The following is a 13,489-nucleotide window of genomic DNA, read 5'->3' on the forward strand; positions in this document are numbered from 1 at the left end:
ATAGGACAACGATAAATGGAGAGAGGAAGGGAAGATAGAGAGGGAGAAAAAGATAAGACATCTGTAGATCTGCTTCACAGCTTGTGAAGTGACTCCCCTGCGGGTGGGGAGCTGAGGTCTGGAACAGGGATCCTTAAGCTGGTCCTTGTGCTTTGAGCCACGTGTGCTTAACCCACTGCTCTACCACCTGACTCCATCATGAGACAATGCTAAGGCCACATCCTTGAGTCAGTAGTTTCTCCTTTTGATCATGTTCTGTATATGGCTGCAGATAGTGGGAATAGTAGCCAGTTCCTTTCTATTTCCCCACCATTTGTCAATTGGCATCTGCTTCTTTTTCTTTCTGAGGAGACTGAGCTCTGCATTGATGTGGTTGAAGTCCCTCCACAGGGAGCCACTGGGGCCCTTCAAGGTGACCGTGAGACCCTTCAGAGAGACGTTGACATTCTCTGGAATGTCTACGGTTTGGTTGCTGAGAATGGTCTTATTCTTGCAGTAGATGTGGCAAAGAAGGAACTTCTTTCATCCAGATCAACTGTTTTTACTATATAACAAAACAATAAAATATCTAGGAATAAACCTAACTAAAGAAGTGAGAGACTTGTATAGTAAAAATTATGAGTCACTCTCCCTCCCCAGGGTTCACTGTGTTCAGGTTGGTGAGTGTGGCCTCCAACTCCCTGTCTCTAAAGAAACCAAAGCAGCCTCTCCCTCTTAAGTCTTCACTGTATTAGGGCAGAGTAGTGAAACTCACCAACCCTTTGTGCTTCCTGGGGAATTAGACAAGCCTCTCACCCACAGGATTTACTTCATTGGTGCTGGCATGTTATCATATATATGTAAATTTCTCACATGCTTATTAAAAATTCTACCATTCCCTCATTGATTTTATTGTACAGCAAGTAAAAATAGTGTTAGATCAGCCTGAGAAACAGAATATCAATGTATAGTTTGCAAAATCACATCTTCATACTGCATTTTAAAACATTCATGAGATCATCAAACATAAACATATGCTAGAGAAGATAAATAAAATGTTGTCCCTGTGGTCCAGGAGGTGGCAGAGTGGATAAAGCACAGAACTCTCAAGCATGAGGTCCTGAGTTCAATCCCTGGCAGCACATGTACCATTGTGATGTCTGGTTCTTTCACTCTCCTCTATCTTTCTCATAAATTTTTTAAAAAATAGTTGTTCCTTCATAAAACTATGAAGACTATTGATATAAAGATGACAACTCTACACTTCCAAGTTAAAAAAGGCCATCAATCGCAACCTGGGAAGCTAAAACACCAAAAATGACAACAAAAATATTCATAAGAGATAAGATAGTATAAGAGCGATACAATTCCCACCACCAAAACTCCCATATCCAGTTCTCTCCCTTGATAGCTTTCCTATCTTTATCCCTCTGAGAGTATGGACCCAGGATTATTATGGGGTGCAGAAGGTGGGAGATCTGATTTATCTTCAATGTTTTTCTCTCATGTACAAATTCTTTAGTAGTCAAGTATTTCCACAGTACCTACATGGATACAGTCTTGTTTATTTTTAATTAACTTCTTTATTTTATTTGACAGAGTCAGCTAGAAATAGAAAGGAAGAGGGACATAGAGAGGGAGAGAGACAGAGAGACAACTACAGCCCAACCTTACCACTTAAGAAACTATCTCATAGCAGGTGAGGACCAGGGGCTTGAACCTGGGTCCTTGCACACTGTAACATATGTACTCAACCAGGTGCACCACCACCGAGCAACAAGGTCTTGTTTCTAATGATAGTGCAATCATATGTGTGAAAAATGTCACTCTACTTAAATATTTATTCATTTTCACATTAATAGACTTTCAGTACCAAATGTGCTTTTCTATGTATTAGAATTGAAGAAGATAGTCCAGGAGGTAGTGCAGTAATATAGCTTTATTTTTTTATTTTTATTTAAGAAAGGAGACATTAACAAAACCATAGAATAAGAGGGGTACAGTTCCACACAAATCCCATAACCCAATCTCCATATCCCATCCCCTCCCGATAGCCTTCCCATTCTCTCTCTCTCTGTATGTATCCATGTTTCATCAAAGATGTACTTGAGGTTTAGGTGGGAAAGTGTTTCACCAATGTTTTCCTCTAAGTATTTGATAGTTTCTGGTCTAACATTGAGGTCCTTGATCCATTTGGAGTTGATTTTTGTTTCTGGTGAGATAAGGTGGTTCAATTTCATACTTCTGCATGTTACAACCCAGTTTTCCCAGCACCATTTATTGAAGAGAGATTCCGTCTTTCATTTAATACTTTGGGCCCCTTATCAAAGATTAGATGTCCATAGGTGTGGAGGTTTAGATCTGGGATTTCAATTCTGTTCCACTGGTATGTGTGCCTATTTTTGCTCCAGTACCGGGCTGTTTTGATGATGATGGCTTTATAATATAGTTTGAGATCTGGGAGTGTGGTGCCTCCATTTTCTGTTTCTTTCCCTCAAGATGGTTTTGGCTATTCTAGATGTTTTCTGGTTCCAGATAAATGATTGTAGTTTTTGTTCTATTTTCTTAAAGAAGCTTGGTGGAACTTTGATGGGTATTGCATTAAATTTGTATATGGCTCTGGGGAGAATATTCATTTTGATGATATTTATTCTTCCAATCCATGAGCATGGACCAGATGACATCACAAATTCTACAAAACTTTCAGGAAACAGCTAGTACCCATACTCCTAAAGCTTTTCCATAAGATTGAAGAAACATGAACACTCCCTTCCACCTTCTATGAATCCAACATCACCCTGATACCAAAGCCTTTGACAAAACCCAACATCCATTCATGCTCAAAACTCTACAAAAAATGGGAATAGATGGGGAATTTCTCAAGATAGTGGAGTCCATATATAGCAAACCTACAGCCAACATCATACTCAATGGAGAGAAGCTGAAAACATTCAACCTCAGATCGGGGACTAGACAGGGCTGTCCACTATCACCATTACTCTTCAATATAGTATTGGAAGTTCTTGCCATAGCAATCAGGCAAGAGAAAGAAATCAAAGGAATACAGATTGGAAGGGAAGAAGTCAAACTCTCACTATTTGCAGATGATATGATAGTATACATAGAAAAACTTAAAGAATCCAGTAGAAAAAAACTACTGGAAGTTATTAGGAAATATAGCAAGGTGTCAGGCTACAAAATCAATGTACAAAAATCAGTGGCATTTCTCTATGCAAACACTAAAACTGAAGAAGACATCCAGAAATCACTCCCATTCACTGTTGCAACTAAATCAATAAAATACCTAGGAGTAAAGCTGACCAAAGAAGTGAGAGACTTGTATACTGAAAACTATGAGCCACTCTTCAAGGAAATAGAAATTGATACCAAGAAATGGAAAGTAATATAGCTTTAGACTCTTGCTGGGACTATGTGTAAGCCTGATAGAGCTTAGGGAGAACCACCCCCGTCCTTGGATGGAGGTCTGAGAAGATAACCTCTTGGTCTCTCTCAACCGAGGTGAGCAAAAGGGGGGAAACTCAGACTTGGTTCTTTCCTTCTTGACTCTCAGGCCCACAGAAACCCGAATACTTCCCTCCATTAACTGCAGGCCACATGGCCACAGATTCACTTATTCAAAGTCACCTTCTGATCACAAAAGAACACACCTTATCACACACTCCATCATACACCTGAGACCCCAGACAAGAGAAATTCCAAACTATATGGCCTTTTAATATCCATCTTCTCTCTTTCTCACCCTACGGGTTTAACCCCTATGCTTCTCTCAAATACCTTTGGATAATTAAGTTGCTTGCGTCATGGAGAATAACTGTCTTGTATCTCACCAATTCCTGTCATACCAGCCCCCTACCATAAGGGCAAACTGATCTGTAAGAAACCTGTAATTTCTGACATATTTCAACAATAATTCCCTTTGTTTGGTTTTCTATTTAACTCATGTGCACCTTGTTAATAAACGGGTTCTGAGCACTCTAAAGAGCTCCCTGGTGTCTTTTACTTCGTGTCACCCCTGTCGTGAGCAAGAAAGAACCGGTCCGTTACCTTTCCCCTGGAGACCACCCTGCCAGAGACCTGATAGACTCTCAAGCAGGAAGTCCCAAGTTCAATCCCTAGCAGCAGACATGTATGTACCAGAGTGAAATCTGATTCTCTCTGTATCTCTCCCTATCATGCTACATAAATAAATACATATTTAGAAAGATGTAAAAATAAAATTAAAGATTAAGAATTGAAATATTCATATTCCTTACAAGCACACAGGTATGGGTTCACTAGTTATTAAGAAAATATGGGGGGTCGGGCAGTGGCGCAGTGGGTTAAGCGCATGTGGCGCAAAGCGCAGGGACCGGTGTAAGGATCCCGGTTCGAGCCCCCGGCTCCCCACCTGCAGGGGAGTCGCTTCACAGGTGGTGAAGCAGGTCTGCAGGTGTCTATCTTTCTCTCCCCTTCTCTGTCTTCCCCTCCTCTCTCCATTTCTCTCTGTCCTATCTAACAACGAATTGCGTCAACAAGGGCAATAATAATAACCACAATGAAGCTACAACAAGGGCAACAAAAGGGGAAAAAATGGCCTCTAGGAGCGGTGGATTCATGGTGCAGGCACCGAGCCCAGCAATAACCCTGGAGGAGGGAAAAAAAAAAAAAAAGAAAATATGATCTTGGGATTTGGGCGGTAGTGCAGTGGGTTAAGTGAATGTGGTGTGCAAAGCGCAAGGACTGGTGTATGGGTCCCAGTTCGAGTCCCCAGCTCCCCACCTGCAAGGGCATCACTTCACAGGTGGTGATACAGGTCTGCAGGTGTCTATCTTTCTCTCCCTCTCTGTCTTTTCCTCCTCTCTCCATTTCTCTTTGTCCTATCCAACAACAACGACATTAATAATAACTACAACAATAAAACAACAAGGGCAACAAAAGGGAGTAAATAATAATTAAAAAAAAGAAAATATGATCTCTAATTATTTTTAAAATTTTACTTAATGTTTTCTCTGTACTGTGAGCGCTTTCATGTGACTGAAGATTACCAAGGTCACTGTTTAAGTAACACTGGGCTTATTTCCATATGCTCTATGAGTAGTGGAAGAACTGAAAGGTTTTCTGTATTGTCTATATTACATTACTAGGGTTTCTCTCCACTGTGCATTATTTCTTGTGATTAAAGATGACTGAAATGACTGAATGTTCCACTGCATCATCTATATTCATAGGCTTGCTCTCCATGTGAGTTCAAGTACCTGATGAGTAGAGGAATCACCAAAGGCTTTACTACATTGTTTCGATTCCTAGACATTCTCTCCACTGTGAGTTCTTTTATGTGTCCGAAGATGACTGGATTGACTGAATGTCTTATTACACTGCTTACATTCATAGGGCTTCTCTCCACTGTGCGTTCTTTCATGTATCCGAAGATGATAGGATCGTGTGAATGTTTTCCTACACTGTTTACATTCATAGGGCTTCTCTCCACTGTGAGTTCTTTCATGTGACCGAAGATAACTGGAACAACTGAATGCTTTCCTACATTGTTTACATTCATAGAGTTTCTCTCCACTGTGAGTTCTTTTATGTTTCCAAAGATTACTGTAACGACTGAATGTTTTCCTACAGTGTTGACATTCATAGGGCTTCTCTCCACTATGCGTTCTTTCATGTATCTGAAGATGACAGGATCGTGTGAATGTTTTCCTACACTGTTTACATTCATAGGGCTTCTCTCCACTGTGGATTCTTTCATGTATCTGAAGAGAACTGGAAACACTGAAGGCTTTACTACACTGTTTACATTCATAGGGTTTCTCTCCACTATGTGTTCTTTCATGTGTCCGAAGATAACTGGATAGTCTGAATGTTTTCTTACACTGTTTACATTCATAGGGTTTGTCTCCACTGTGGATTCTTTCATGTATCTGAAGAGAACTGGAAACACTGAATGCTTTACTACACTGTTTACATTCATAGGGTTTCTCTCCACTGTGGATTCTTTCATGTATCCGAAGAGAACTGGAAACACTGAATGCTTTACTACATTGTTTACATTCATAGGGCTTCTCTCCACTGTGCGTTCTTTCATGTGTCTGAAGTTTACTGGAACAACTGAATGTTTTCCTACATTGTTTACATTCATAGGGTTTCTCTCCACTGTGGATTCTTTCATGTATCCGAAGAGAACTGGAAACACTGAATGCTTTACTACATTGTTTACATTCATAGGGTTTCTCTCCACTGTGGATTCTTTCATGTGTCCGAAGAGAACTGGAAACACTGAAGGCTTTACTACACTGTTTACATTCATAGGGTTTCTCTCCACTGTGGATTCTTTCATGTATCCGAAGAGAACTGGAAACACTGAATGCTTTACTACATTGTTTACATTCATAGGGCTTCTCTCCACTGTGCGTTCTTTCATGTGTCTGAAGTTTACTGGAACAACTGAATGTTTTCCTACATTGTTTACATTCATAGGGTTTCTCTCCACTGTGGATTCTTTCATGTATCCGAAGAGAACTGGAAACACTGAAGGCTTTACTACATTGTTTACATTCATAGGGTTTCTCTCCACTGTGGATTCTTTCATGTGTCCGAAGAGAACTGGAAACACTGAATGCTTTACTACACTGTTTACATTCATAGGGCTTCTCTCCACTGTGCGTTCTTTCATGTGTCTGAAGTTTACTGGAAAAACTGAATGTTTTCCTACATTGTTTACATTCATAGAGTTTCCCTCCACTGTGAGTTTTTTTATGTCTCCAGAGATCACCGGGTTGACTGAATGTTTTACTACATTGCTTACATTGATAAGCTTTCTTTCCAACAGGAATTCTTTTCTGTTTTTTAAGCTGACTGAATACTTTGTTGTATACTTCACATTCTTGAGGTTTCTCACCATTTTGACTTTGTTCTTTGGCCTCAGAGATTTTCACTATATTACTAGAAAACAGTGAGAATTTACTTAGTGATTTTGTAATGAAAAAAATGAAATTTTATGAAGAAAATGCAGGTCATTATTATACATAAATGACCAAAATTCATACACATTATCAATACAGTTGACTAAAAATGTTTATACTGACAAAATAATAATAATAAATTAAAATTATATAAAGGCTCTTATAGTTAAAAAGAAAAAAAACTCAAAAAAGCTGTTAATTACTAAATAGTATAATACATAAGTGAGTTAAACCACAACCAATAATATACTGACAGCAATATTTATTTATTTTATTTATTAAAAATATTTTATTTATTCATTCATTTATTCCCTTTTATTGTCCTTGTTGGTTTTATTGTTGCAGTTAATTTTGTCATTGTTGCTGGATAGGACAGAGAGAAGTAGAGAGATGAGAGGAAGACAGAGAGGGGGAAAGAGAGATAGACACCTGTAGACCTCCATCACCACTCGTGAAGCGACTCCCCTGCAAGTGGGGTGTCAGGAGCTCATACCAGGATTCATATACCAGTTTTTGTGCTTTGTGCCACATGTGCTTGACCCACTGTGCTACCGCCTAACTCCAATACTGTATTTATTAATTGAAGTACATTTGTCAATGGCAATTTTATCTTTGTGTTCAATTTTTTTTATTTTTAAAAAATATTTATTTATTTATTCCCTTTTGTTGCCCTTGTTGTTTTTTATTGTTGTAGTAGTTATTGTTGTTGTTGTTATTGATGCCACTGTTGTTGGTCAGGACAGAGAGAACAGAGAGATGTGGGGAAGTGAAAGATAGACACCTGCAGATCTGCTTCACTGCTTGTGAAGTGACTTCCCGCAGGTGTGGAGCCAGGGCCTCAAACCAGGATCCTTATGCTGGTACTTGTGCTTTGCACCATGTGAGCTTAACCTGCTGCGCTACTGCCCATCTCCCTGTGCTGAAGTTTTTTATTGAAATCACTAAGTTTTCTATTAAAACACTCAATATTATAAAAACATAGATATTCATAGAAGGGACATATGCTTAATGTTTCCAAGTGTACTACTTTGTAAACACTGAGTTTCTCTGTCTTATTATGTTTTTATATTTTTTTCCTTCTTGTTGCCTTTATTATTGCTTTAGTTATTATTATTGTTTTTATTAATATCATCATTGTTTTTATTAATATCACATTGTTTTTATTAATATCATCGTTTTATAGGACAGAGATAAATGGAGAGAGGAGGGGAAGACAGAGAGGGGGAGAGAAAAACACCTGCAGACCTGCTTTACTGCTTGTATAGCAACTCCCTGCAGGTGGGGAGCCAGGGGTTCAAATCAGGATACTCAAGCCAGTCCTTGTACTTTGCACCATGTAAGCTTAACCCACTACACTACCCACCTGACTCCCCTCTGCCTTATTTCTAAGTTTCCATTTCTTTCTTATCTGTGTTAGAAATTTTATCCCGAAGTGGAAAGAAATGATAATCAAGAACACCATTTTCGTACATGTACTGACAATGATTTAAATGAGAACCTCAGGCTTATACATCACATCCATCATTATTTGAGTCAATTACCAACTATTCCATAAGCTATTCATGTCATCTTTTTTTAAGAAGTACTTTAAGAATTATCTGTTTATATCAGTCATTATAAATTCTCTTTATTTTAAAAACATTGTTTTATAGGGAGTCAGGCAGTAGTGCAGTGGATTAAGCACACATGGCACAAAGTGCAAAGACCAGTATAAGGGTCCGGGTTTGAGCCCCCAGCTCACCACCGGCAGGGGACTCATTTCACAGGCAATGAAGGAGGTCTGTAGGAATCTATCTTCCCCATCTCTCTCCATTTATCTCTGTCCTATGCAATAACAATTACATGCATAACAACAACTACAACAATAAAAAGGGCAACAAAAGAAAATAATTAAATAAATAAATATAAAAAAATAACTGTTATAAAAATCATTGTATTATAGCAATTGCTATGAATCAAGCAATAACTCAAATACTAGAGAGCACACACTTAGGAACCCAAAAGGGTCCATTCACTTAGGGAAATCATGAAGGTAACAAATCACAGAGAAGTTCACAGTAGCTTTCTGGGTAGGACAGTATATTTTATTATGAATGAGATTCAAACCTTTTACTTCCTTGGTCATTATATTTTTCTTTGATGGAATGATCCCCTTGTAACTTTCCTAAAAACAAAAAAGATATTAGAAAGGATACAAATATACTGAATTTTTCATCCCTCATGAGTCACAATCACAATAACGCCCCTTTCACTTAACCATGTCTCCGCATACGTTGGTGAACAATGGAAAAAATATATCTTTTCATTGAGAAATGAATGAATATCATAATTACCTATCAACAGAATGTTTCTAAAGTTTTCCCACATCACATTTCTGTAGAGTTTCTTCTCTGGAGAATTTAATAGTGCCCACTCTTCTTGAGTGAATATCACTTTTACATCTTCATAGGTCACCAAGCACTAAAACATACAGTGTATTTATTTATATGAGAAAACACTTCATACTGACAGTTGATTAGACAACCATGATCTACTTTATGAAGTCAGTGATTGTCTCATCACCAAACGTACCAAATACCTTACTCACATGGTCTATAATGTGATACACTAACTGGTACAGTGATTAAATCTTTGTGCTGTCATCAAGTCCTAAACCCAGTCCCTGCAATCACATGAGTGATGTTACTATGAAGTGTGCTTGGAAGGGTGTAGAAACATCTCCAAGCATAACTAAACCAGGATTGGGAGAGCAGTCAGTGAACAATTTAATTTCTTTACCTTTTTATGTTTTCATCACTGAGGCTTTTAGAGCTCCATGTTATAATTTTAGGAAGGAAAAAATAAAGATGAAAGATACCCAGCACTGAAGCTCCAGTGTGGTAGAGATCTGGCTTGAATGAGGACCATGCACATGGCAAAAAAAGCAATAAATAGATGTAATTAAAAAAGGAAAAAAAAAAACTTTTAAAAATGACTTAAATTGAAGGTCAGTTTGTGGCTTAAAACAATGGAAGGCACCCATATTCAGTGGGGAAGCAATTACAGAAGCCACTATTTCCACGTTCTGCACCCCACTGTGATCCTGGTTCTATCCTCCCTGAGGGATAAAGCATAGGGAAGCTATCAAGGGAGGGGATTGAATATGGAGTTGTGGGGATAGGAATTGTGTGGAAATGTACCCCTTGTATCCCATACTCTGGTCAATATTTCCATTCTATAAAAAATTTTTTTAAAAAGGAAGACACATGACTGACACTACAGGACAACTTCCAAGTAAGTGCACATAATTATTGTCTAGAATTGGATCCAAAAATAAGAACATCAATTTGTGAGAGAGAAAAAAAGCATACTTGCTTCTTAAAATTGAATAAATAAAATTAGATAAAAGGAGAGAACCATTAGTCAGGGAATTCTTGGATTTCCCCATAAATATGATGAGCCAAGACCTCTAATATCTCTCCACCATTACTGGTCACTACTATCATGTTTGGGAACTACTCTCTACCTTAATCCAGTTTTCTAGTTTTATTCTCAACTCTGATGCCATCTTCCCAAATAATATTTTTAGTCCATCTTTATGTTACTATCAAGCTCAAGCAAAAATCACTCAAATCATGGGCCCATAGGAAAATACCTAAAGAAGACTACATAGCTTCATTATACTTTAAAATTCCTATTCTAATCTGCTCTAATCTTACTTTCTGGTTCCTGTTTACTAAACATTTTATTTTGCTTTATGTCTTACTGTCTTTCAGTCACCAGGTTGCAGATGCTATGATTCCATCTTGAATACTCTGGATAGATGACTTCATCAATGTGACCTAGAACTACAACTCTGCTGAACTCTACCTTTGTAGGGAAAGAAACAAACAGGCTGGGGGTATAGATCAAAAGTGCCAATGTCCATGTCCAGCAGAGAAGCAATTGCAAAAATCAGAACTCCCACCTTCTGCACCACATGCACAGTTTTTGTCCACACTCCCAGAGGGGGAAAATGTTAGGGAAATATGACTAGAAGGTTCTGAAATATAATTCTATCAGGACAATGAAAGAAAAGAGGAAAAAAGCAATGCCACTCAGAAGTAGTTATTGGTATAGGTGATACTTAGAAAGGAAGACAAGGGCCATAGTCAAAATTATATATTTGTGGAAGTAACATTCAACCCATATCTGGTAGAATCACTGCAGTTACCTGTCAATGAAGGACACAAAACTCTGGTGGTGAGAACACTGTGGACTTGTATGCACTGGATACATTATAATTTTAGTATCAATATTATAATAATCACCAATAAAAATAATTAATTAAAAGGAGAGGGCCAAAGAGAGATTTCACCAGTTTGAAAGTGTGCCTTGTCATGGATAAGACCCAGATTCCAGACCTGGAAGCACATAGCACCACAGCAAGAGAGGAGCTCAAGACCTGTGCTATCTCTCAATAAACAGGTCGCCCAGGAAAGGTGAAAATACATTCGTACAAGGCAGTACCTTGGGTAAATAAAAATGTTAATAAAAGAAATGAAGAAATAGAATGGGACAAGTCTTCCTAACATGTTTTGCATATCACTTTCAATTTTTTCAAACCCATGAATAATGGTACCACATTACATTAATTTCTTGGGTCTGGGCAGTGAATTATGTGAACAATCTAACGTAGCAGTACAGACACCTTACTCAATAGAAATATTGTAATAATGGCCTTAATTCAAGCTGTGAAAAGAAAGCGTTTTCCATTGTTGCATGCCACAATTAGATGAGAGCTTTCCCCCTACCATCAGAGTTATTGCTGGGAATTGGTGCCAGCACTACAATCTATGGCTCTAGGCCGAGATTTTATTTCATTTCTCCTGTTTGTCTGTTTGTAATTGAATATGACTGATATAAATTGAGAGGGAATGGGACAGATATAGAGGGAGAGAGAAAGACAGACTCCTGAAGACCTACCTGGCTTCTTATTAAGTACCCCCCCCCAATCATGGTGGAGAACAGAACTTGAAACTGGGTTCTTTCCCATGGTAACCTATATGCCTAACTGGGTGTACCCATCAAGATAAGTATTTTCATAGTATACAGAGTGCTTGGGTAGAAAGGAATAAAAGGCTTTGGGTATAAGTAGGTACGTTCTGATGAACTTCATTTATCTTAGTGGAATAATTTTATTTATTTCCTACAGAGCATGAGGGAAAGAAAAGGGAAAGAAACCGGAGTATCACTAATGAAGTTTCTCTCTTCACATCTCTGTGTGGTGTGAGGGATTGAAACTCAATATCTGGGCATGAAACTCAAAAAAATCTGTAACAGGATCTTCATGGTGGCACACACAGTAGAAAGCACACATTCCAGGTTCAATGGAGGAACAGTACTGCGGTGTTTCTTGTTCACTTTCCCTCCCTCCTCTCTTTTTGTCATATCTACCTAATATCTGTATCTATATATCATGGCAGCAAAGACTGGTGACAAAATAAGTTTTTGAGTAAATATTCAGGCAAATCAGAAACAGTGAAATGAACATTCATAACAGAAAATGCATGTGTAAATTAAAATATAACTTAGTCAGGAGGAAAAAGAATCAGATCTGGCATATGTCATTTACCTGAGAAAGTGTCATTTCTCCCTCTTTCTCTCAATTTCTTTTCAGGCCAGAAAATGAAAAGAAGCAGTATCTTCAGACTGTGATTTAACTGCACAAGCCAGGCCTCTTGGCTTGACAGCAAGCACTACACCTGCAGGGAATGTAAAACTGGGAATTGGTAAACAAAGTCAGGACACCTAGGGATTACTGGCAAACAGTTTTTATATCTGGCACACCAGTTCCAGAATTAGTTAACACCAAAAGCTCCTGGGCTCTGATGTGTTGTAATATTTCCCTTTTGGGAGTTGGGCAAGAGGTTAAGCCACATGGAAAGAAGCGCAAGGATGACATAAATATCCGGGTTAGAGCCCCTGGCTCCTCACCTGCATGGGAGTCGCTTCACAGGCAGTGAAGCAGGTCTGTGGTGTATATCTTTCTCTCCCCCTCTCTGTTTGATCCTCCTCTCTCCATTTCTCTTTGTCCTAACAACAATGACATTAGTAACAACAATAATAATAAAAAAGGGAAACAAAAGGGAATATAACTAAATATTAAAATAAAGATTTCCCATTCATACATAAAGAAAAGTTTAGCAAAAATGTTTCACAGGTATGCATACAAGGACTAAGATATGGGCAGAGGTCACAAAGACTGTCATGGCTTTTTAAATGCGTATGCTGCATAGTGCAAGAACAGGCTTTAGGATCCCAGATCAAGTCCCCACTCCCCACGTGCAGGGAAATTCATAAGCACTGAAGCAGATTTACCGATATCTTTTTCTTCCCCTTTGTATCTTCCCCTCTTCTCCCAATTTCTCTTGGACCTGTCCAACAATAGCAATAATAACAATAAAAATCACAACAAGGGTAACAAAATGGTAGAAATGGCCTCCAGGAGAAGTGGATTTGTAGTGATGGAATAAAGCCCCAGGAATAACCCTAGGGGCTATAAATCAATCAATCAAACACAC

General features: G+C 38.4%; 2 protein-coding genes across 3 annotated transcripts in view; one reads left to right on the plus strand and one right to left on the minus strand.

Annotated features, from left to right (window-relative positions):
* LOC103123871 (zinc finger protein 709-like) overlaps window positions 1–13,489 on the plus strand; it is a 236,158-nt gene that overhangs the window by 102,968 nt on the left and 119,701 nt on the right. The gene's annotated exons all lie outside the window — the stretch shown is intronic.
* LOC132535583 (zinc finger protein 14-like) overlaps window positions 5,039–13,489 on the minus strand; it is a 178,921-nt gene continuing 170,470 nt past the window's right edge. The window contains exon 7 of the mRNA XM_060182108.1: window positions 5,039–6,672. Coding sequence (XP_060038091.1) covers window positions 5,283–6,672 — 1,390 coding nt within the window. The 3' untranslated portion in view covers window positions 5,039–5,282. The remainder of the gene's footprint in view (window positions 6,673–13,489) is intronic.

The sequence above is a fragment of the Erinaceus europaeus genome, chromosome 23 (genome assembly GCF_950295315.1).
Source record: "Erinaceus europaeus chromosome 23, mEriEur2.1, whole genome shotgun sequence".
In the NCBI taxonomy this organism is placed as follows: Eukaryota; Metazoa; Chordata; class Mammalia; order Eulipotyphla; family Erinaceidae; genus Erinaceus; species Erinaceus europaeus.